We start from the raw sequence: 25293 nt of genomic DNA, 5'->3' as shown, positions 1-25293 counted from the left end.
TGACTTCCTGTAGTTGATGGTGAATCCCAGTTTCCCAAGGAAGGAAATGGTGGTCTCCAAGTTTTGGAGTAGAGTGTGAATTAAAAGGAGATCACACAGGTATGGGAAGATCTGAATGTCCAGAAGTCTGCAGTGTGCAATCACTGGAACCAGGCATTTTCTGAATACCCTTGGTGTTGTAGAAAGACCAAAGGGCAAGGCAGAGGACTGAAAATGAAAGGAACCCACAGAAAAATGTAAGAATTTCCTGAACTTGGGGTGAATGGAGATGTGAAGGTATGCATCTTTTATATCTAGAGAAGCCATGTACACATGTGGGAGGATAAGAGGAAATAATGTTTGGAGTGTTAACATTCTGAAGGTAGGAACCTTTAGGAAGATGTTGAGATAGGATAAATCCAGTACTGGCTTCCAGGGGCCATCCCTTTCTGAGTACCAGGAATATTCTTAAATAGAAGCCTTTTCTCCTTGAGGGCTGAGGAACCTTTTGAATGCAGCCTTGCTGCTGAAGCTCCCAAAGTTGTTTTGGTAAGAGGGGTAACTGCTTTCGGGGGGGTGCCAAACCACAAGACATCCTTTTTTTGATAATGGAAAGAACCCAAGTATCTTGGGTGATGCTTTCCCAGACCCTGTGAGCACTGGACAGATGAAAGGAAAGAGGGGAAAGGGGACCATGTGCAGGGTTGTCACAAACTCTCTGCTCTGTCAGGAAAGGGCTGCCTTTGTTGTGAAGATGGCTGAGAACTACTAGGTTTCTGTTGTCTCTTGCCTCCTTCGGAAGACTTACTGGAGGTGTACTTAGTGCGGCTATGGACAAAAACAGGCTTTGAAGGGAAATTCCTGTGAAACCTTGTTTTTTCCTGTAGGGACTTAAATAGGGAGGCTGCGCCTTACCAAATAAGGCTGAATTGTCTAATGGTGCATCCATTAACTTAGATATGAAGTCATCCTGGAGGGGCTGCAGCCTGAGCCAGGAAAATCTTCTAAGAACTGAACCAGTAGCAGCTGCCCTGGCACAAGCCTTCGCTTCAGTCTGTCTAATCCTCAAGAGAGAAATCAGCAGTCAGAGTGAAAGGTGAAAGTGTGTGTGTGTGGGGGGGTTACAGCTTTTTAAAATTGGACAGTTGCTTCCTAGGTGGCAAACAACTCATACAGCTTAAGGGCTACTGCAGCAGCGAGGAATTCAAACATCTAGTGTTGTGACTAAGTGCAAGATACACAACTGTACTTTCTCTAGGGATAAAGAATCTTTCCCTGCAATCCCCTATGGCAAAGGCTGCCTGGAGAGCTGCCAAACAGCTGAATATCAAGGTGTCTCACTAGTATTCTGGCAATACAAAGGTTTTTTTTTTTTTTTGCATGAATGGCCCAAGCTCTTCCCTCTGGGTGACTCTGATTGCATATTCATCACCACAGGAACCATATGTCCCCCCCCGCCATTATAACCATTCACATCATGTTTTCTGCTCATGGCCATGAAAAACTGCCATCACTAACTTGGGGTAACCATGCCAATATCATCCCTACACAGCCATCTGCCTTCAACTATGTCCCTGACATCCAACACAGATCGTGTTAGAAAGCTGTGGGATAGACTGTCCAAGATCCATCCTCTTCTCCCACGATGGGCATCCCCACTTTCACAGCCTGCACCATGAAGCAGTTGAGATGCAATCAAACCTGAGTCACCTGGGGACAGCCAGGGACTTCTATTCATTTACATCACCAGTCAGGCATAAGGCCACATCTTGCATGATACTGAAGTGAAGCAGGCCTCCAGCTGATCTCCTTAGAAAGGCTAGGCTCACTCTTGTGTCATGTCTATAAATTGTGTAACCCCCTCTCCTAGACAATCAAGGCGGTGATACTGCATGTTCTGACTGCAGCACACATTGAAGTTCTATACTTCCTATGCAAACCCAAGAACTTAGTAGGTATTTCCAGTAGGTTCTGCATTTTCTATTTGCTTTACAAAGCATAGCTGCTAAACAAATAACCTGTTTCACAGATCAAGTGACAAAGTTGACAATATACGACTAGCACACCAGCAGACTTAATCCAAAGTCTTTTCTGACACCAGTCAAACCCCAGCTGCTTCTCTGAAAGAAAGTGCTTAAGGTAATGAAAGCTAGTGGTGATGTACACAGTTCTTTCCCTACTTCTCATCACAATAAGTGCATTTATGTCGTATGCCAGCAGCACTGCAAAACTGAGTTAGTTGAAGAAGTTTTGTTTTGCAGATGCACCCTTTAGCATCTTTTCTCAAAGCTAAACAATGACACAATACAATAAGCAAAAGGTTCAGCTAAGAAAAAAAAATGAAGGTTCCAGGCATCAGCCACGTTCAGACAAGTCAAAAATACAATTTTTTTCCTGCAACCACAGTAATTTATGTGAAATAAAAAACGCAGACTAAAAATGGGAATCTTCTTAGACTGAAATTATGGACTTGTAAAAACAGACATGAGCAACACTGGCTCCCATGACAACAGTGGTAAACAACCAAAGCTGGACGCCAGTCCACTACTAGCGCTGAATAGCTTAAGCCAATAATAATGTGGAAGGCAAAGTAGTTAGCTCAGTGCTGACATGTCTATGAAGTTTTGCCATGTAATTACGGCACCTGGAAGCAAATACTCATAATGCTAAAAATAGTGAATGAGATATTCCAAAGTTGTTTCAGATATATTTCTGAATGGCAAAGAAAGTCTACAAGGGAAAAAGGTGAAGAAGATTACAACCAAGTTAATAAAAACATAACACAATGACATTAAAATCTGGGATAACTGTGCTCACTGTTTACCTTCACTTTAGCAGTTGCAGTCAGGAGAACGTAATCAGGACATTCCAAGGATTCACGTTTCAGTCGTTGAGCTTCCTGCCCAATTAAAAGGTTGAAATGGGTGGCCAAGTGCCTTCGCAAGAGTGTCTTGTTTGGAGGTATATTTAACAAAAGTGCCATTGTTTCCACGTTGAAGCGAGGTTCAAGCACCTTGAGAAAGAGACAGAAAATATGAAAATTACACACTAATGAGACACATAAGGTACAGAATATGACTAGGGCAGTACAGTGGCACAGTGGATAATGTTGTCGCCTCACAGCAAAAGGTTCCCTGATTCGATTCTCAGCAGGATTGCTTCCTGTGCAAAATCGAGTCAGTTTCCTCTGTGTGCTCCAGTTTCCTTCCACATTCCAAAGACAAGCAGTAGGTGGATTGGGTACTCTAAATTGGCCATATCTGTGAGTGTGCGTGCAAGTGTGTGGTGTGGAAAAACTACCATGGTAGGGCTAGCCACCCAGCAGTGTAAACCTTGGCTCTAGAGGACTGTCACTGTTAAAATGACACCCCTACCCCATGTGTAAAAATGGGAAAAAGGGGTTGTGGGTGGATGGATGGACTTTTATGACCGTGTTCACTTAACTGCTCAGTAAATGAAGAAAAATCTACAGGACTTTAACCTTGGACCAAACCATCAAGGCACAAGCTTTTTAACAAAAATAATCACAGTATTAACACGAATACTAAGCAAACACATTATTTAAACACACAGAGCTGGTTAAAGTACACAAAGGATGAGCATTCTAAAATATCTGGTATAAATGTAAGATATAGAAATTCTAGAAAAATAAAGGGCAATCATGACAGCATATCAGGCACACAAATTAAAACAGCTCACATCACTTTTGCAGCACGTCAGAAGTCAGTACCATCTGTGTCATGTGAACTACTGTAAATTCCACTACCATGCCACTAATTTGATAAAAAAAAAACTTTAAACAAGAACACACAGTTGAAATAAATTCCAATCAACCAGCAATATTTCAGTTTCATCAGCAGATAAAAATATTTTAAATACCAAGTTATTTCAAAGATATCACATTTACAAACAGTGAATTATCACAACATGGATTCAATAAACTTCACGCTAAACATTTATAATTCAACAGTAAACATAGTATTACAAACTTCATTCAAAATATTAAAACCAAGGCATGCATAACATTACTCTGTAAACATTAACTGATAATTCAACAGTAAACATAGTATTACAAACTTCATTCAAAATATTAAAACCAAGGTATGCATAACATTACTTTGCAGGAGTTACATACATATGTTTATTTGAAACTGCCCCATATAAAGATCAGTTTCCAGCCTTTGACTAGATCTGCTGCCCTGGTGAGCTGTGGCCATTAGAAGGCAGCATGGTTCTTTGGTCCCAAGGCACACAGTTTGTACCATCAAACACTTCCGCCAAATATTCCTGTGGCAAACTAAAGAAGCCATAAAAAGAAAAAGGCTTAGGAGAGAAGGCTCATACCTCTCAACTGTAAACAATTATCCAGAATATCCAAGATTTACCCTCATATATTTCCCTTATCCCTCATAAAATTTTGGGTTTCTGGTCAATCATGAGAATTGATGTCAGGTTAATACTATAGCAATAACCCACGCCTGGGTGTGGGTAATGCTAAATTTACCCACGGTTGGCGTGGTTTGGTCCCGAGGGATGTAAAACCTGTTGCTTCGCCCTCGGGACCAAACAAAGCCAACCGTGGGTAAATTTAGCATTACCCACAACCAGAAGTGGGTTATTGCTATTATACCATGACATTATTTAAGAAAAGAAACTATTACTTTTCTTAAATAATGGCATAGTATAATGCCTGTTTACTGCCCTTCCGCAGATGTCTGGCATCCGCGGCAGTTCTGATGTACTGCGCGGCTGCGCAGTACATCAGAGCTGTGGGCAAAAGCAACGGAGAAAGCAAAATCTCCGTTGCTTTTTATGTTTCGCTATGTTAAATGAGTTTAACATAGCGAGACAGTTTTAAAATAAGCAACGGACATCTCCGTTGCTTATTTTAAACTGTCTCGCTATGTTAAACTCATTTAACATAGCGAGACACTAAAAAAGCAACGGAGATCTTGCTTTCTCCGTTCTTTAAAACACTGCCTCGCTATGTTAAATGGGTTTAACATGGCGAGACAGCTTTAAAATAAGCAACGGAGATCTCCGTTGCTTATTTTAAAGCTGTCTCGCTATGTTAAACTCATTTAACATAGCGAGACAGTTTTAAAATCGAGTTATACTAATGGAAAAAAGTCCGGGCGACCGGACCTTTTTCCATTAGTATAACTCGATTTACAACGGGCACGCTGGCCAATCAGCGTGCACGTTTTGGGGGGATCATGGTATAATGGCAAAGTTTACATCTCTGCACACAATATTTTCTGTTCAGAAAATGTGTGTTGATGTAAAACCTGTTGCTCTGTTAAACTTTCTAAGTGAATTAAACTAATATTTAAAAATTTGCTCCTTATTTTGTCTCTTTGTTCCACACGTATTATTTTTGGCTTTGTACAGAATTCTTCAGTGAAGTTTCATGTGCAAACATGTGCGGGGGTGAGGGTGGCTATACATTTATCTCTGCGTGTGTATTTTAATGGAATGCAAGGTTTAATGGAAAGTCTTTCTTGAGCAAAAGTCCCATTTTTACTGGAGGTTAAGGGAGAAAAGTTCCATTTACAACACAATTTAGGAAACCAAATTACAACTACATTTAAGGATATGATGCAAAAGATATTTTAAAAATGCTTAATTTTGCACTAGGGTACCATTAAATGACAGCTATGTACTTAACATAACGATAGATCTCTGCTGTCTCTCTCCATTTTCTCTCAAATAATGGGTTTCCAGTCCAAACCTGGATCCAACTTTGGACACTTTTTCAGAGTCTAGGATCCATAGCTCAGGTTCTTCCCCTTACCCTTAATCCTTCTGTCCCTTACATTGCCTCAGATTGACTTTGCCCTAGAATCCTATAAAAAGACATTATGTCAATTGTAAATGTGTATTACTAGAAAACTACAGTACAGAGCAAACTAAAATCTGCACTGGAACTGCAGGTGTATGTAATGCTGCACCAATGACAGGCCATTGAGTCGTACCAAAAGACAGTGGAAGAATTAACTTTCCATGAGAAGGAGGGAGACAGAGAAACAGATGAAGGACCAAAACTGACCACATATCTATCATTATGGTAAGCACATAAAACTTTCTTATCTGATTATGTCTTTTCTGTCCTTTCCTCAACTGATGGGACAGAGTCTACAACTACTTAGTTCTAACGGTAGTCTCACAGAAGGACTTTCTGGAGGAAGGCAGAACCAAAAGCCACCCTATCTCTGGAAAACAAATTCAGCTTGTGATGGTAAATGAACATATGAACATTAGACCAGGTGGCAGGAACAAAAATGTCAATTTAAGCCTTACAAAAGAAGTGGATACATATCATGAGTGTGCTTTTGGTGGTCGTGGTAGGGCCAAGTCTTTTTGCTTATGAGCTACCTAATTACGGCAACCTTTCACATGCCTTGACCTATCTTGGTCTTAGAACATGAAACTGACAGTTGATGTGATGTCCAAAAGGCTGGGTTCAACATGGGTAGAAGTGCACTTTTCTATGCACATCCAATAAATGGAGCAAGTATTTTCCTTTACTTGAAAAATATGGAAAGAGGACTGGAAGATTAATACTCTGAGTGAAAACTGTGAAGTTACTTTGGGCAGAAAAGGAGGACTGGTGTGTAAAGTAACATTGTTCTTGTGGAAAATAACATAAGGCAGTTGGGCAAGATAGGGCTTGGAGCTCGACACCCTTCTGGCTGAAGTAATGGCCTCCAGGAAGAGAGTTTTCCAAGTCAGAAATTTTTAGTTCTGCCTTGGAAGCATATTTAAAAGGAGCCTGAGTCAAGGCTGGCAGCAAGACAGTCAGTCCTAAGGAGGAGTAGGGTCCCTTAAGTGGAGGTCTAAGAAAAAAGGTACCTCTGTGGAAGGCTTTGCACACTTTGAGTGAGGCTAAAGCAGCACGATTCTTACCCCACATGGAAATCTGAAATGGCCAGTAACTGAACCTTAACGGTACATTAACTAGCTCTCTACTGGAAAATGCAAGCAAGGTATTCTAACAATGCAGATTTAGGAGCAGAAAAAGGATCTAGATTTCTCTGTGAAGCCCATATGGAAAATCTTTTCCATTTACTTTTGTGAACTTGGAAGGCTTGAGTAGTAGCAAGAATGTGGGCCACTTGGGATGAATGTCTTGGACTGACTAGCCATCACTGGAAGTGGAAAAAACATGTGGGTTAGTTTTAGGGCTAGAATATCTGTATGAGGCAGTTCAGACTGATGAGTCAGTACATCTGGATTTGGATCCAGCACCCAAGGGAGGTGTACCATATAAGGCCAGAGGTAGGGAAACCAAATCTATCAAGACAAAAAAGGGGCAATGAGGATGACCTTGATCTTCCGTTGTAAAGCCTTCTGTAAACATTTTGGAATTAAGGGAGTTGGTGGGAAGGCAGACGGCCAATTGTGGATCAAACTGTCTCTCAGGGATTACCCCTGGGGGGGGGGGGGGGGGACAGAGCAAATAATATAATGCATTTGGAATTGACGGGAGAACCAAAAAGATCACAGTATGGTTGGCCCCACTGATGAAAGATTTTTTGTCACCACTGTTGGGTTGGCAGACCAATTGTGAGGTAGAAGAATAGAGCTACTCAGCCTTTACATTATAATATTGGTCTTCCAAGGAATGTGTCTTGCCATAGGAAAGTAGTTGGATGATACTGCCCACCGCCCTACTTTGTTTCTCAACACAACAGGTAAGAGCATGTCCCCCTTATTTGCTGATATATCAGACTACTGACATGTCTTTTCTGGATAGAAATCACCCCAAGGGGAAGACATCATGAAAACCTCCAATATTAGGAGGACTGCCCTCATCTCTACATTGATGTGAAGATTGGCCTCTGATGGTGACTACATGCCTTGGACTTACTTTCCCAGGTAATGCACCTCCCCACCCTAGTTGGGAAGCATCTGTGGTCAATGTGGCTGTGGAAGAGGGAGGAACAAAAGGATGACTATGAAATACCTCTGGAGATTGAATCCACCAATTTACATGATTTCTGCAAATCCTTGTTAAGCATACAGAAAAGGTCAAGGGGTGAGATATGATGGACCACTGGACCATAAGTGTCTACTATAACACTCTCATACCTTTTAAAAGGGACCAAAATAATGCAGGCTGCCAATGAACCTAGAGGTTGAAGAACTAATCTGGCAGGCGGCGTGCGATCGGAAAGAAACTGTTGAGCCTGATTTCTTAGAGTCAGTAATATGTTTTCTAGTAACTTTGCAATATGAATGCTTGCAACCAGATGAGTCCCTATTAACTTAAGAACTTGTTTTTTGGGAAAATGATATCTGTACTGGTTCACTAACTCCCAGGCTGAAGTAAAGCTGAAGCAAATAGTTTCAGCCTGAACTACCACAGACTTAGTAGGAGTGGTAAAGAGGCAGTAATCCAGACATGGGAAGACCCCAAACATTTGTAGCCGGAGTCGAGCTGCAACCACTATTATGGATTTGGTAAACACTTGGGGGGGGGGGCTTTGAACTGGAAATAACTGGCTCCAAGCCAGAAGCAAAACAACTTCCAGGAACACCTGTCCATTTTAATGTAGTACAATCTGGAACTTTGTGTGTTTGACAAACTGGTTCCAGTGGCTGAGGTTCAAAACTGGCCTGTAGTCCCTATTGTTTTCTGGCAGTAACAAGAATCTGGAATAAGTTCCAAACCCTTGCTGTTTTTTTGGGATTTTCTGGATGCCTCAATTGCCTAGCAGCTTTTTTATTTCTAATGCTGACACTTTTCTTTGAGAGGGTGGTACATTGGCAAGTTTATTTCTTAGTGGGGTGGACACAGAAAGGGAATGAAACAGACTCTGGAAATTGCTGTCCACACCCACACATCTTGGGTGATGGACATCCAGGCTTCTGAGTGCAGAGTAAGTGTTCCACCCTCCAACTGCCTCAAAAGTGCAGCAGTTGGGCAAGCATTCAAAGGCAATGGAAAGGCCTCTCTGATAAGGGACTTCTGAATTCCTGATTCTGCAGGTCTCCTCTGCCATGAGGGCAGTGTCTACTGTTAGAATAGCCCCCCCCCCCCGTCTCAGTGGGATCCTTCTCTGGAGGAATCCTGGAAAAACCTTGAGATTTCCTAAACCATAGTTTCCTTCCACCTTCTGGTTTCTAGAGAAAGTCCTTTGAGGGTGTAGAGAACTGTATACCACCTATGGCAGAACATTTTTCCATCCTGTTAACTGCTGGAGAGTGTGTTTTTGACCTTAAAGCTGAACAATGTGGATCCATAAAACTGGGCATTGATAAAAGATGTCTTAGAGTGCTCCACAAAATCACCCAAATGCATTCAGGCATGGCTCCTAATTGTGATGCCTGTTCTTGTGGCTCTCAAAACACCTTCCATTGCATTTGGATACAATACACATGGAGGCTTTTGGCAGGGACTGAAGGGTGGCCAGCTAAGAATCTAGAATTTTTCTGAATTCTGCAGACATGGACCCAGAAGGAGACTGGGGAAGTTCCATTGTCAAGTCTCTTTGGGTCATAGCCATGTATCTCAAAATAGTTCAGCTACCTTTGCACCAAGGTCACTGAAGCATAAACACACTTACCAAACTGTTGAAAGCCCTGGATTCTTAGTTATGGGAATGGATGGAAGAGCTTTTTTCTGTGAGCTCCTCCTTAATGGTTGCCGCTACTACAACAGCATCCATTTGCTAGGCCTTTGGTCCAATGAGAGCAGTCTTTAGCAACCACAAGGTATTTATCTGGTTTCCTGGGGATTGGTTCAGCAATATCCTGTTCCTTCCATGTCTAACAGGAGATTAATTCCACTATCTCTTCCACTAGGGGAACCACCTACGAAGTAGCTGAGCAAGAACCAAAGCCTCAAGGAACAGATTCCTTCTTGGGAAGGAGCTTTGGAAGACCAACCTTTTTTCTACCTTAGTAAATCAAGGATCTCCCCAAATGAGATGTCCTCAATAAATAATCTGCAAGACCCCTCGCCTTCATCAAAATCCATGTCTTCTGTCAAGAACTCCTGGGGAGCGGAGTAAATGTGCCTAGACTTACATCTATGTTTCTGAGGAGCCTCTGCTGGAAGAAACTCCAGGGAGGAGTCAGAAGTCTCGAGGGGAATGAAGACTATCTCAAGACCAGTGTGAACCAAGTGTTCCAATGGGAAAGACTGTACAGGATCAGGACGCAGGTGCTATCAGAGTGACAAAGATGTGCGCTCTCCAGCCTTGGAGAGAGTTTTCTCCAATGCCTTGAAGACAGACACCAAGGGAAACCCTAAGACCACTTTGGTAGGCTCCAAGTTGGAAAGATTCAAACCCTGCACAGGAAGCAGCTTATTAACAGTTGTTTAGCCCTGTGCGTTAATTGACATCTAATACATTCCACAGAAATGCACACTAGTTCTGTAAGTCCAGATTTTAAAATAAGTAAACAAGACAGTAAGTTTTTCATTCAGAGCTGGCCACCACTCCCCACCCCCTTTAGCAACTGTAATCATTAATGATTTGCTATAACACCACAATTACCTTATATTTTTAATGTCTGCCTCAAAACAAAGTCAGATATTCTGTGATAATCATTGACAGTTTCAACTTTCTCTCATACAGTTGCCAGAGAATAAATATTCCACTGGTACAAATGCACCACTGGTCCTTTAAAGCCATATTTTAAAACATCATGGGGTAAGTTACTTTCATCCATGGCCAGCGGACAGTCTGTAGCTTTCAACCCAAGAATCAGAGACAAAGTCAAAAGTAAGTAGGGAAAAATGCAAATTATTGAAATTCACTTACAACATGCATTTTCTGAAAAATAAGGAATACAAAACTTTTCTGCCTAGCATTATTGATGGACTACTGAAACCCTTAGTTATTTACCAGAAAGCCAAAAGTTTATGTGGAATAATGCAAAAATACAAGGCAAAACCCAGGACATTCTGCAAAATTAAGAATTAAGAACATGAGAGGTGTGATGAGTTCCCACTAGACTTCAGTCAGTATAACACCTGGTTTCCTGCCAAGATTATAGGCTTAAGTCGAAGCAAGTCAATTAGATACCACTAGCGGGTCATCCCTGAAAAGGGATAATTTGTCTAGTGGGCTTGCTTGCTCAACAAATATGTAAAATAAAGAAGTATTCAATCTTGGCTGAGTCTTTTTCAGAAGTAAAGTTAAACTATCCCATATTTCATATAACATCCCCGACTCTGTTTCATGTTTTTTGTCCATGCCTCATATAACTTTTTTTCTGGCATACCACTGAAGTCTTCAGTCACTAAATGATGACAGGCATTTGACTTTTCAGATTTTCTATTTTTCAAAAAAATGTATGCCAATGCAAAAACTGCTATTCTACCAACTTTCTAAGTATATGGCGCAATATGTAGAATTTATCCCTGATTTGGGGGCTTTCTCTCTCATTACTGTCCCAGATTCTTGAGCAAACAGGTTGAGAAATGCTATATTTTTTCATCATAGTTAGATGAGGTTGACAAAACAAAGTGACTAACTGTACTGGGTGGGTGGTGTCTGTGGATGAAAGTTTATACAGTGGTTGCTCAGTTAAACATCTGATTTTGCAGAACTAACTGTACATTTTTTGGTGGAATAGACTGGAATTTTTGTGGCTATTTATGTAAAAAAAGAAATTATGTTCTTACCATAATGTTCCATGTGAGTTGTTCATCTCACCATTCTTCTTTACACGTGGGTTCGGAGCCGATCCATCGGCTCCAAGTCGGCCGCTTTCCAAGCTCAAGATTTGAGTTAGCTCGAGGCACAGTCCCTATCCCATGATGCTCTCCTACCAACCCCAGATCTAGTTTGCTGAACCAGCAAGAAAAAACACACTAAGCAACCAATTATAAACAATGTACAAAGTACATAACTATTTACAATAGCTAAACAATAATCTGGTTGGAAAGAAGGACATCAGCAAGACCAACCAGACCACCAGTCTTACCTGTTCTTCCATAACCTGGAGGAGGAAGGTGGGAGGGAGTGTAAGAACAAAAGCGAGATGAACTCACATGGAACGTTACGGTAAGAACATAACTTCTTTATGTGAAGTTGTTCAATCTCGCAGTTTGTTCTTTACACGTGGGTAGTGTCCCAAGCACCCTAATCCTGGGTGGCTCACGGGAGTATATTCCTGAGAATGGTGGAACCAAAGGAAGCCCTGTCCCTGGAGGCCCTGTCCACTTTGTAATGAGTGATAAACGTATGAGGTTTGGACCAAGTAGCAGCTGCACAAATGGTGTCCACAGGTAGATGGACAGTGTGGGCTAAAGATGTAGAAACAGCCCTGGTAGAATGAGCTTTCACCTCATGTTCTAAAGGTTGTTTAGCTGAAGAATATGCAAGTTTTTTACAATCAGCAATGTAACTTTGGATACTGACAAACCTTACTTATTGTCTGCATAGGAAACGAATAGTTGATCAGATTTCCTAAATTCTTTTGTTCTAAGTAAAACCTCAATTGTCTGTGAACATCAAGCTTATGTAACATGCACTCCATTCTACTAGTATGGTGTCTGAAAAAGGTAGGAAGGTCAGTAGACTGGTTCAAATTTGCCTCGAAACAGACCTTAGGAAGAAAGGTAAGATTTGTTCTTAAAGACACTCTGTCGGGGTGAAAGACTAGATATAGGGGCCTGATAGAAAGTGCTTGTAGTTCAGAAACTCTACGAGCCAAAGTAATAGCCACTAGGAAAATTGTTTTCCAAGAAGGGAACTTCAAAGGACAAGATGATGCAGGCTCAAAAGGGGGAAGCATGAGTTGAGATAGCACCAAATTCAGATTCCAGGGAGTAACAGAATGTCTGATAGGTGGCCTAAGGTGATGAGTCCCTTTCAAAAAGGCTTTACATAATCTGTGGGACATAATGTTTGAGCCGCTGCATCCCACATGCAAGTTAGATATGGCAGCTAATTGAACCCTTATTGTAGATGCTGCAGCACCATTGTGAAAGAGCGAAGTCAAGAATTCCAGAATACTATGAATAGGGGCAACATAGGGATCAATACCATGCTGAGAAGCCCAATGAACAAATCACCTCCATTTGCTATTACAAAGTTTCCTGGTGGAGACTTTGTGAGAGGAAACTAAAATATGTTGAACCACTAGAGACAAATCATGTGACCTGGCTAGATTGGGAAGTGGAGCAGCCAAGCTGTCAGTTTGAGGAAGACAAGAGAGGGGTGAAGAATTCTCGATGAATGAGTCAGAAGGTCTGGCACTGGGTCCAGAACCCAAGGTTCTTCCACTTGGTATTGCTGTTGGAAGGGGAACCGTACCTGCCAAGGCCAAAACGGGGCTATTAGAATAACAGTCCTTCCCAGGCTTTTGGCTTTCTGTAAGAATCTGGGAATCAGAGGAATTGGAGGGAAGGCATGTAGGAGACCCAAGGGCCAACTGTGTACAAGTGAGTCCCTTCGGCTGTCCCCCGGTAGGGGGTACAGGGCGAAGTAGCTTCTACATTTTGCATTCAGCGGGGATGCAAAAAGGTCGCAGAAATGCTGGTCCCATCTGTGGAATATCCTTTCCGCCACTGGTTCTTTGAGGGACCACTCATGGGGCAACAAAGTTTGTCCGCTATCACAATGGACGAACCGGGTATGTGCGTTGCTATCAGAAAGCGCCCGGTGGATGCAGCCCACTGCCAAAGTCTCAGGGCCTCTCGGCTTAAGGGGTAAGACTTGGTTCCCCCTTGCTTGTTGATGTACCAGACTACCGACATGTTGTCTGTCTGTATTGCAACAGTCTCTCGAGGTAGAGAGTTGTGAAAGTGTTGCAACGCTAGAAACACCGCTATCAACTCTAAGACATTGATGTGCAAATGAGATTCCATGTCTGACCAAGTGCCTTGGACAGCTCTTCCCTGAAATAGCCCCCCCACGCTATCAGGGAAGCATCCGTGGTCACTGTGGCTGTGGGAGGGGGAAGTATAAATGGGCGACCTGCAGTAACTTGGTGGCTGTTCAACCACCAAAGAAGGCCCTTTTTGCAAGCATTTGTCAGAATAATCTTCTGTGACATTGGAAGCTGTTGATAAGACCACTGTGTGAATAATAGCCATTGGAGTATCCTCATGTGCATTCACCCCAGAGGAACCGCTATAAGTGTAGCTGCCATGGTGCCTAGCAGCTTCATGTCCTGGAATGCCGGAACTCTCCTTTCCATTAACAACTGGGACACTTGACTTCACAATCGCAAAGATATTACTCTTCTAGAGGCAATCTGACCAGGGAGGTGGTGGTATCTAGATCTGCTCCTATAAAGGAAATATGCTGCGATGGCAATAAAGCAGATTTTTCGAAATTTAAGGTTATGCCCAACCTGGAACACAGGTTGATAGTGTAATCTCTGGCTCAAATTAGTTGATGCCTGGTGGTGGCGGTGAGAAGCCAGTCGTCGACATATGGAAACACCTGGAATCCTAAATGTCTCAGGTGAGCCGTGACCGCTGCCATACATTTGGTGAACACTCTGGAGGCTGTGGTGAGACCAAAAGGCAGAGCTCGGAATTGGTAGTGACTGGCCCTCAGCTGGAAACGCAACTGATCTCTGGATGGCCTGGCCATTTTGATGTGATAGTACGCATCCTTGAGATCTATAGAGCACATCCAATCGCCCGTATCAAGAAACGGAAGTATCGACTGAAGCGTGACCATCCAGAACTTTTCCTTTTTGACAAAGGTATTTAGTTTGCTGAGGTCTAAGATGGGCCTCCAGACCCCTGTTTTCTTTGGAACTAAAAAGAACCTGGAGTAAGTTCCAGATCCTATCTGGTCCGCCGGGACTGGCTGGATGACTTTTTTTTCTAGCAGCCTATGATTTTCTATGGTTGCTAGATTCCGCAGACTGGGTGGAATGTCTGGGATTCTTGTACGAATGGAAGGGGATTCTGAAAAGGGAATGATGTAACCTCTGGTAATTATGCTTTTTACAGCAAGAGGTTCTCCCGTTTGATTCTCGGCTGGAGTGTGGGGAGTGCCTTCTGTGTGGAGTCTGCATGCCCTCCCCGCGGATGGATAGGTGTTCGAAAGACATGTGTAAATGGGCGTGCCTTCGTTGAAGGATGGACGATGAGCTGGCACCTCAGCTTTCATGAAAATCTACTGCCAATCATTAGCGGACCGGAGTTCCACTGTGGCGACCCCTAACCGGGAAAAGCCGAAAGACAAGCAACAACAACAACTACCCAAGAATCTGATGCAATTCCTAGCCAGGCATCTGGGTAGTAAGCTAAGCGAACCCAGACTGCCTCCAGAGCAGGACGGTCGGGCCTCCTCTCAGGAACGCTGATAGGGAGCAGTTCCTTGGCAAGCCCTGACACCCTGGTTCTGCGGACCCCCTCTGCTGCCTGGGCAGCGTCTACCATTATACCCCCATCCTCTGTCCCTGGAGGGGGGTTCACTACGTGTGTTCTGGAAAGTTCCTTGGGACTTTCGGAACCACATTTTTCCGCCTTTCTATCCTTTGGGGTATGGTCTAGTGGGGGTGGAAAAACGGACTCCTACCGCACATAGAGTCTTTCCTTCCTGCTCACAACTAGTGTCTCCTTGACTTTAGGCCCAAACAAGGAATAGCCATCAAATGGGGTATTAACAAAGGAAGACTTGAAGGCTTCCACAAAGGAGCATAAGCGCATCCAGGATCGTCTCTGCAGAGCTATCGCTGAACCTGCCGCCCGGCTCGATCCATTGGCTGCATAAGAAATATGCCGTATGGATGAGTTCACAATAGAATTAAGGGTGCTAAGCTGTGCCGTTACTTTCTCTGAAACAGCATCATCTGTTTTGCCCTGTGGAGTACCTCCAAGATCTTTGAGGAGATCTCGCTGAAGACAAGTAAAGTAGGTCAAATAGTTGAGCAAACTCATTGCAAATGTCGCAGAACTAAAGATACATTTCCCGTATCTGTCCATAGTCCTAGAGTCTTTATTAAGAGGATGAACAGAAAAAGAAGTTTCTGACATCTCTTTCTTGGTGGCCGCCGCCACCACCACCATGGCATCAACGGGGACTCGCTTCGTAAGAAAAGACCTGTCTTGAGGGGAGATGATAAATTTGTTGGGCCTCCGAGGGACCGGTTCCATGGAATCAGGAGACTCCCACGCCCTTTGAGTGACCAAGTCCATTAATTCGTCAAAGGGTGGAGTAACCCAGGAGGTGGAAGGTTGAGACCCAAAGGCCTTCAGGAGCACCGACTCATCCTCAGTAGGGGTAAGGGACTGCCCGTCACCCCTCTGCCTTAATATTTCCAGGATGTCTGCAAATGAGACATCCTCAGAGGAGGACTGTGGGGACACTTCTGATTCCTCTAAGTCGGTGTCTGATGTTAAGGAATCCTGAGGGGAATCTAAATGCCTCCTCCTGCACAGTCTTTTTCTGGGGACTTTATCAGTGGGGGCATCTGGTGAAGTCTCAGTCGAACAGGGGTCACCCAATGGGGTTACCTGAGGCTCTGGGTCTCGACTTGGTGGGAACCTATGGTGTATGAACAGAACACGGCCCTTTAGGGGAGGAAGAGAAAAGATCCGAAGAGGTAAGGGTCTTAGCAGACATAACCCTCCTCATGGCATCGAAGGCACCAGTTTCCTGACCCAAGGAGTCCGCTGGTTCCGAAGAAGACGGCAACCACCCAGGGGCCAAGACCACAGGCTCCGAACCAGAGGACGGAACCGAGCTCATCTGCGTTGAAGCCCCAAGAGGGAGAGTCGGAACCGAAGCGTCTGTTCGACTCTCTCCCCCGGAACCAGTGAGAGAGTGTCGGCTCCGAGACTCTTCGATTGGAACCAAAGAAGTCAAGGTCGAAGGAGCAGAGGGCAATGGAACAGGCCTTGGCTCCGAGGGTTCCACCACTATCTGATCCTCTCTTTCTGGCTCCGAAGGCTCAACTGGCCTCGGAGGAGGAGCAGAAATCGTGGTGGGTGGGGGTCATAGGCTTCGATGCCAACTGGGTCGAAGCTGAAAGCAATTTGGCCAGGGCCGGGTTCACCAAAAGTCTCTGCACCACGCGGTCCACATCGATGTTGGAAAGGGTACCGGAAGAATGGGTCGAAGGACCTGAAGAAACCACTGACTTAAGGATCGGGGACTTTAAAACCTCCAACACCGGCTCCAACATAATGACTTGGCTCCAAGGTAAGATCTCGGGTGCACGGCTTCGAAGGTTATGGAGCCGGCGACAGAGTCTTCCCAGAGGTGCTCGGAACAGAAGACGTGCTCCGATGACACCTTAGAAGACTTTGACCCCTTCGAGGACTTGGAAGTCTGGTCAGTCTTGTCTAATGCTTCTTGGAAATCTGACTTCAACAGCTCTCTATCAACCAATTTCCTTCACCTCTCTAATAAAACCCTGCCACTGAAGGAATGGCAGATAGAGCAATCTTCTTGTAAATGTAGTGGACCCAAGCAGTACACACAAGAAACATGATTATCAGTGATGAACATGTTTTGTTCACAGTCACACCTTTTAAAACCAGATTTTTGTTTCTCCGACATTATAAGAATTACACACAAATATCAGATCCCTGATAACAATATCAAAAAATCGAAACCACAGAACTCCTTAGAAAGTTCAGATTCCTGAACTGCAATGACTATAAGAAAAATGTGACACAAAAACGTTCAAATACACTAATTCTAAGAAATATAAGGGGATAGGGAATTAAATTTGACAAAGCCCTGTCAAGTAAATGCAACTCAAGAAAGGCTAAAGGCCTAGGAGCAACCACTCCGAATTAGAAGACAAAAATATAACTTTCAATCCACTCACTAAACGACAAATAGAACTATGCGAAGTCTCACTCAATCCACTCACTAATGATAGTCTAATAAGAAATTTTAAATATAATAAAGAAGGTTACTGGTCCGAGCTTCCTCCGAAGATCATGCGATCCGTTGCAGCGGCAAACTAGATCTGGGGATGGTAGGAGAGCATCATGGGATAGGGACTGTGCCTCGAGCTAACTCAAAGATCTTGAGCTTGGAAAGCGGCCGACTCAGAGCCGATGGATCGGCTCCAAACCCACGTGTAAAGAACAAACGGCGAGATTGAACAACTTCACATCAAAGCTTTTAACTGCTCTAATTTCTCAGAATTACTCTTGTTTTTGATATGTTCCTCATGAGATCTGTGGTTTCTGGCAAATCACTGAGGACTTCACCAAAAAAAGAAAACACCAAAACTGCATAACTACAGAAAAAGCAGAAGCAGTGTCTTTGTAGAGCACACAACAAACTAAAATTTTATTAAGCGCTTTCCATCTTAAAACCAATGCCAGACTTCATCTCATAAAACCTGGCCTACAAAAATACAAAAGTCATGCTCCACCTCATAATGACATCATCTTAAAGGTATACAAAACAATAACTAAACCATGGCAAACAATTTGTTTAAATATTTACATATAAAAACCTTTTAAAATAATTATGTTTTAAACAACAATGAAAGTGTCCCTCAGTTGAAATTAAAGTAAAATTACCTTTGAAATGCTTTAAATTTGAGAAAACTAGTAATAGACAATGCTGCAATGAGCCATGGAAAGGTACCAGCATTAAAATGTACTTGCCAAAACAATTCTTTCATTTCCAGGTGTAATCCAAAAGGACCACATCTAACATTAGGAATCAGTTTCTCCAGTACTGAAAATTTAAAGTGATGACCAGGAAAAGCAGCTACATACCTAGCTAAGGCATTAGCTACATTTAATGTAGAAACAGCATAAAGATGTTCTTTTAGTCTTTCAACTTGCATTCTGTTTTCCCTACGTAATAAGCAGAACAGTATTCACATACAGCAATATAAACTACGCCCTTACTGTTACAGTTAGCTGAGCTGTGGATAGTGAAACTTTTCTCATTGACACTAATAACACTGTCAGTTTTAATCTACTTACAAACATTACATTTGGCCAATCCTTTCACAACACTGGTAGACATAGGTTTTTATTTTGTTTCAAAAACATTAAGAGAGTGCACCTGCCTATATGTGATGATGGGGTATTCAACCAGCTTTTTTACCCATTCCGGATTCTCTCTAATTATGACCCAGTTCATTTTCAAAATGCCTTCTATAATTCTACAACCCATAGAGAAGGTGGTGAAAAAATAACTTTTGTAACTAAACTGAACTTTAGAAGTGGCTAGAATCAACGAGTTAGGATTGCCTCACGTGGGGGCCATTACTACCGGTTAGAAAATGGGAAAACTGTACATCAACACACTGACTGGAGGACGAATGTTCTCCAGCAGGGTATTAATATACAAGTAATGGCTGGTGAAAAAAAGAGTCTGTCGCTTCACGGCAGCATATCACACTGCCGTGGACCTCGGACGGTTAAAAAAAAAAAAAGAGAGAGAGAGAGACTGTGTGTGTATGTGTGTGTGTATGTGTGCGAGATCGATAGGGTTGGGAGAGAAAGTGAGACCAATCATGTGTCACTGACTGCATGTATGAATGCAGAGGAGACTGTGTGTATGTGTGAGAGCTCAAGAGAGAGTAAGAGCGAGCTTATATGTGTGAATGCGTGTATGAAAGCAGAGGAGACTGTGTGTGTAATAGAGAGAGAGAGAGAGAGAGAGCGATGTTGTGTGTGTGAATGTGTGTATGGAAGCAGCGGAGACTGTGTGTGTGTGAGAGAGAGTGAGACCGATTTTGTGTGAGTGAATGTGTACAACGTGGAGGAGACTGTGTGTGTATATGTATGTGTGTGTGAAAGCAGAAGAAACTGTGTATGTGTATGAGAGAGAGAATGGGCTCAATGTAAAATTGTTGTGTTACTAGCTTATTTATTTTTTTAAGCACTACATTATTTACTTTATGTATTTTTGATGTAAAAATGCTTCTCCAACACCATTAGCATATACTACAGCAAGTTTAAAACATTAGGCGCAGGTACTATTTTACAATAAAAAAATAATAACAATATAGTACTTAAGTAAAACACAACAATTTTACAGCAAGCCCATTCTCTAAGAGCAATAATGCCCTCCAGGGTGTGTGTTAATGTGTAATTAACACCTTTCCAGTGGTGTAGAGGCCCTCCGCCTGCAAAGTCAGGCCTAATATCACCCCTGGGCGGGCATTAATTACACATTAACACACACTCTGTCAGGCATTATTGCTTGCTTATTATGCCACCATTGGTGGGCATAAATTTATGGACATGTAAAATCACTGAATACTCTACCCACTAAATGACAGAGATTTGTTTGCAGAATTCTATCCTTAAGAAAATACATGCTAATGCATAAGTGCTGATGTTCATCGTGCATACAGCTGCAGTCATAACAGATGGGGTTATCCTGCCGTCAGGCGGGTCCTCAGTCGGCCGAATTCCAAAGTCTAGGTCCGGCGTCGGTTGTCATCGCTTCTTCCCTGACGTCAGTGCGGCAGGGGTATAAAAGAGCCAGCCAACGCCATCTTCTTCAGTCTTTCTTGCCGCGTGGTGCCCGAAGCAGAAGCCGTTCGCAAGTGCCGGTCGGCCAGCTCCTGAGATTTACGAAAATATTTCAGCCGAAGTCTTCTTGAAAGCTAAGTACCCGTTAGAAACTTTTCTTGCCTCAGACCGATGTCAGACAAAGTTAATAATTGCATTTCATGTGGGAAGCAAATACCGCATAAGGATTTCCACTCTTTCTGTATTCCTTGCTTAGACCCAGACCACGACGTCTCGGCCTGCCGTTTTTGTGCTAGATTCAACAAATGCACTATTAAGCGTCGGGCGGAGTTCGCCCATCACTATTTTGGTAAAAAATGTAATTACATTATGTCGTCGGATACTCCGACTCCAGTTTTGGGTAAAAGATGCAAGGATAAGGACCGACATACGAGGTCCGCGACCTACTGACACCACGCTAAGGCCGACTACCGGTTCTCCGGTTCTCAGCGAGACGCCTATGCAGCCCCTGACTACCGATGACACTTCATTACCGGTGTCTTCTGTGCCCGAGGTCGCAGGCTCCTCGGCCCCCACTCCGACTACAGATACAGACGCCACTTTTGGCGGGAAAACCCAGAGTTTAGACAGGACTGCCATTTCTCAAGGTGTCTTCAGGCCTTCCTCCTTCTCTATTAAGGCTTTCACAAAATCTAAAGCAGCCATGAAAACTAAAAAAAACAAGGACCACTGACCCCCTTCTCAAGGCCCCATGCCTAAAAAACAGATGCTCAAAATGGCTGAGGATTTGATTACTCTTATCAGGGGTTCTCAACCCCCCTCAGACAAAAGGCCCAGATTAGAGGAAGACTACCCTTCCTTAGATCAAGCCTCTATTACCTCTGAACATTCTGAGGACCAGGAATATACATATTCTCCTTTTGAAGACTCTGATGCAGAGGAGTCTATGTCTATTCCCTCGGTCTCCCCCGCCCCCCCCCCCCGAGGACTACTCTTTTGGGGAAACCCTACATACTTTGAGGGAACACTTTCACTGGGAAGGCCAAGATTACTCAGATTCCAAGAAAAGGCTCAGGGATTTTCTCTTGCTCCCCCAGCATAGGCCTCTGGCTATCCCTCCTGTCTTAGATATATTAGATGATGTGTACACAGAAGCCAGCCTCAACCCAGATTCTTTACCTCCGGCTCCTGTTAAACCTGACAGGTATTACCAGGTTCCAGATTCACACCAGTTCCTATACAAAAGCCATACTGCTGACCCAGAAACTATTTCACAGGGTCCCAAGGGAATTAAGGCCTCTACTGCTAAAAACCCATTACCTTCAGAGAGAGATTCCAGAGCTTTAGAAAGGTGGGGGGAAAAGGTGTATACCTCAGCCACTTTAACCATGAGGGCATTAAACTGTCAGTTCCATATGTTATACTATCAACAGTTTTTATTATCAGAGTTGAAAAGCAAAATGACATAACCTGAGCAACCAGATTTAAAAGAGTTGCAGGATTTGTTGCATAGTGCAGAGCAAGTGGGCAAACATACCTTGCAATGTGGTTTTGATGCTTTAGAGGCCTCATGTAGAGCTGCTGTTACAGGGTCTGTCATACGTAGACATGCTTGGCTCAAAGAACAAGCCTTACCAGATCATGTCAAAGCTAAATTACTAGATGCACCTCTTCAAAAAGATGTATTGTTTGGTGTTAAAGCTGAGGAAGTACTAAAGAAAATGGAGGAAAAGGCGAGATCAATGCAAACAGTGAAAGATTTCCTGCAGGTACAACCTCCACGTTTCAGCAGAAACTGGCCTTCAAAAAATTGGTCCTTTCCAGCCACGGACAGACCTCAAAGAGGCAGATACAGGTGCCCGAGAGGTAGGGGGCAATCTCAAGGATCATTCAGAGCCAGGCAATGGCAAGCACCAACCCCAAGAGATGGAGAAGATAGATCACAGTCATTCAGAAAGCAGACACAATGACTTTCCCCTTTACCTGCCAAGCAAAGCTTCAATGGCAGCACCTTTAGGCGGAAAACTGGCATTATTCTCAAAAAATTGGCATATTGTCACAAAAGACAAATGGATCCTGGACATTATAGACAGAGGCTACAGATTCCACTTTCACACCCTTCCAAAAATGAGAGGCATGCCAAACCTGACACAAAATCAAAGGGCAGAGGCACAAAAACAAATTTCAGCTCTCATGGACATGAAAGCTATTCAAGAGGTACCTGCAAAAGAACAAGATCAGGGGTTTTATTCCAGACTATTCCTGGTACCAAGGAAGGACAAAGATTGGAGACCTACTTTAGATCTATCCATCCTAAACACATATTTACAGGTACCAAAATTCAAGATGCTCACATTACAGCAGCTTCTTCCCATGCTGGGCAAGGAGTCTTGGCTGGTAACACTGGACCTCAAGGAGGCATACCTGCATGTCCCTATCAGACAAGATTGCAGAAGATACCTCAGATTTATTGCAGGTTCAACCCATTATCAATTCTCTGCATTGCCCTTTGGCTTATCTACTGTGACCAGAGTGTTTACGAAATGCCTGGCATCAGTAATTGCCTTCTGCAGACTTCAAGGAATACAAATATACCCATATCTGGACGACTGCCTGATCCAAGCGGACAGCAAGGACATACTTCTGAAACACCTGGCGTTTGTAATAAGACTGTTGAACTTTCTGGAATACACAGTCAAAAAAAAGAAATCAAAACTAATGCCCTCTCAAACAATAATTTTCCTGGGTGCCAGCTTGAATACAAACACCCAGATGGCCTACCTCACGCCAGACAAACAAGGGCAACTATCTCAATACTTCAGCAAAATGGCAACCTTCACCAGGCTGACTGCAAGGAAAGTCCTGCAGGCTCTGGGATTCATGGCATCTTGCATCCTGCTGATCCCATGTGCAAAGCTGCATATGAGGAAACTTCAATGGTACCTAAAAAACTTAAGGTCTCAACACGGCCACAGTTTGGAAACAATTATACCACTCATTCCATGTCTTCAAAAGGAATTTTTGTGGTGGGCTCAAGCATGCCAAAGAAACAAAGGTCTCCCTTTCTGCATACCCCAAGCAAATCAAATCATCACAACAGACGCCTCGGACTACGCCTGGGGGGTACACATGAAAGATCAGTGCATTCAGGGAAAATGGTCCCAAAAAGAGAAGCACCTACACATCAACCAAAAGGAAATGCTAGCAGTGCAAAATGCTATTATGGCCTTCAAAGACCTACTGCATCCAGGACAGCTATTGATAAGGACAGACAACACCACAGTGATGTGGTACATAAACAAACAGGGGGGAACTCATTCATACCCCCTGTGCAGACTAACCATGACCCTTTGGAACACAGCTCTGGAATTGCAAATCCAACTTCAGGCACAATTCCTGCCAGGGAAGGAAAACACACTGGCAGACAGCCTAAGCAGAAATATGACAGATCCACACGAATGGAAGTTGCATCCTCAAGTTTTCGCAAAGATAACTCAGGCATGGGGACAGCCAGACATAGATCTCTTTGCTACCCACAGAAATTACCAACTGAAAAAATTTTGCTCAAGGACCTATCATCCACAGGCCTGGAAAGTGGACGCACTTTCCTTCAATTGGACAACATTGACAGTCTATGCCTTTCCGCCTCTCCCTCTGCTGCCCAAAGTTCTACTAAAAGCCAGAGCAGAGAGGCCAAAAATGATTCTCATTGCTCCAGACTGGCCAAGACAACACTGGTATCCACTCCTGAAGAGCCTGACGCATTCCCCACCATGGATCCTACCTCTAGTGCCTCTTCTGTTGTCCCAGCACAACTTCAAAACTATTCACAGCCAGCTCAAAACCCTAAATCTAGCTGCATGGAGAATCCCTTGATTTCACAACAGACCCTCCTCTCCAAGGAGGTGCAGGATGTCATCTTGGAGGCCAGAAGAACTTCTACTAGAAAAGCCTAGTCCGCCAAATGGAAGCGGTTTTGTGTCTGGAATCAGAAAAAGGGCCAGAATCCTTGGGTAATAAATATACCTCAAATACTACAGTACCTAGCTGAGATGTTAAACAGTGGACCTTCCTTCTCCTCCATCAAAATCCATGCTTCAGCCATTTCTGCAAAATACAACACAGATCCTCCTTTATTCTCTCATCCTCTCTTAAGACAGTTCCTCAGAGGGGCTAAGAATATAAAACCCCCAAGGAAACCACCAGTCCCTGCTTGGGACCTCAACTTCATATTGGAAAAACTGACCCTTCCTCCATTTGAGCCAGCTGCTTCAACAGAACTACAATATTTGTCATGGAAAACAGCCTTCCTTCTGGCTATCACCTCAGCACGCAGGGTTTCGGAACTACAGGCCCTCATGGCTGTGCAACCTTTCATCATTTTCCATCAGGACAGAGTTTCCTTACGAACCAACCCTACCTTTATGCCAAAGGTAGTATCCAGTGTAGCCTTGAATCAGACTATCCACTTACCTACCTTTTACCCTAACCCACAAAACAAAGGGGAAAGACTACTGCATTCCTTGGACATTCACAGACAACTACGTTATTATTTGGACAGGACAAAGCCATTCAGGAAATCCGAGCAACTCCTTGTGTCCTATGCTACAGGTGCTCAAGGAAAGGCTATCTCCAAACAGACAATCTCAAAATGGATAGCCCACTGCATAAGCTTTTGTTACTCATTTCATGGAAAAGCTGTGCCATCTAGCATCAGGTCCCACTCCACAAGGGCCACAGCTACCTCTGCAGCTTTCCTCAGGGGGGTTCCTACCCAAGGACATTTTGGAAGCAGCCACTTGGAGTTCAGTGTACACTTTCTCCAAACACTATCACCTTCCACTTTACTCAAAATCTAGAGCGTGATTTGCCACAGCTGTCTTGCAGGGCATCCTTGCTTCTCCTAGTTCCACTTAGCACCTGCCACC

The 25293-nt window shown here is 43.5% G+C and overlaps 1 protein-coding gene across 1 annotated transcript in view; it reads right to left on the bottom strand.

Annotated features, from left to right (window-relative positions):
• Nucleotides 1-25293, bottom strand: part of PPFIBP1 (PPFIA binding protein 1) — a 2404664-nt gene that overhangs the window by 424612 nt on the left and 1954759 nt on the right. Inside the window, exon 24 of the mRNA XM_044082713.1 lies at nucleotides 2804-2992. Coding sequence (XP_043938648.1) covers nucleotides 2804-2992 — 189 coding nt within the window. The remainder of the gene's footprint in view (nucleotides 1-2803; nucleotides 2993-25293) is intronic.

The sequence above is a fragment of the Protopterus annectens genome, chromosome 9.part0 (genome assembly GCF_019279795.1).
Source record: "Protopterus annectens isolate FY-2018-M chromosome 9.part0, PAN1.0, whole genome shotgun sequence".
NCBI lineage: Eukaryota > Metazoa > Chordata > Ceratodontiformes > Protopteridae > Protopterus > Protopterus annectens.
This window is presented reverse-complemented; position numbering and strand designations above follow the sequence as displayed.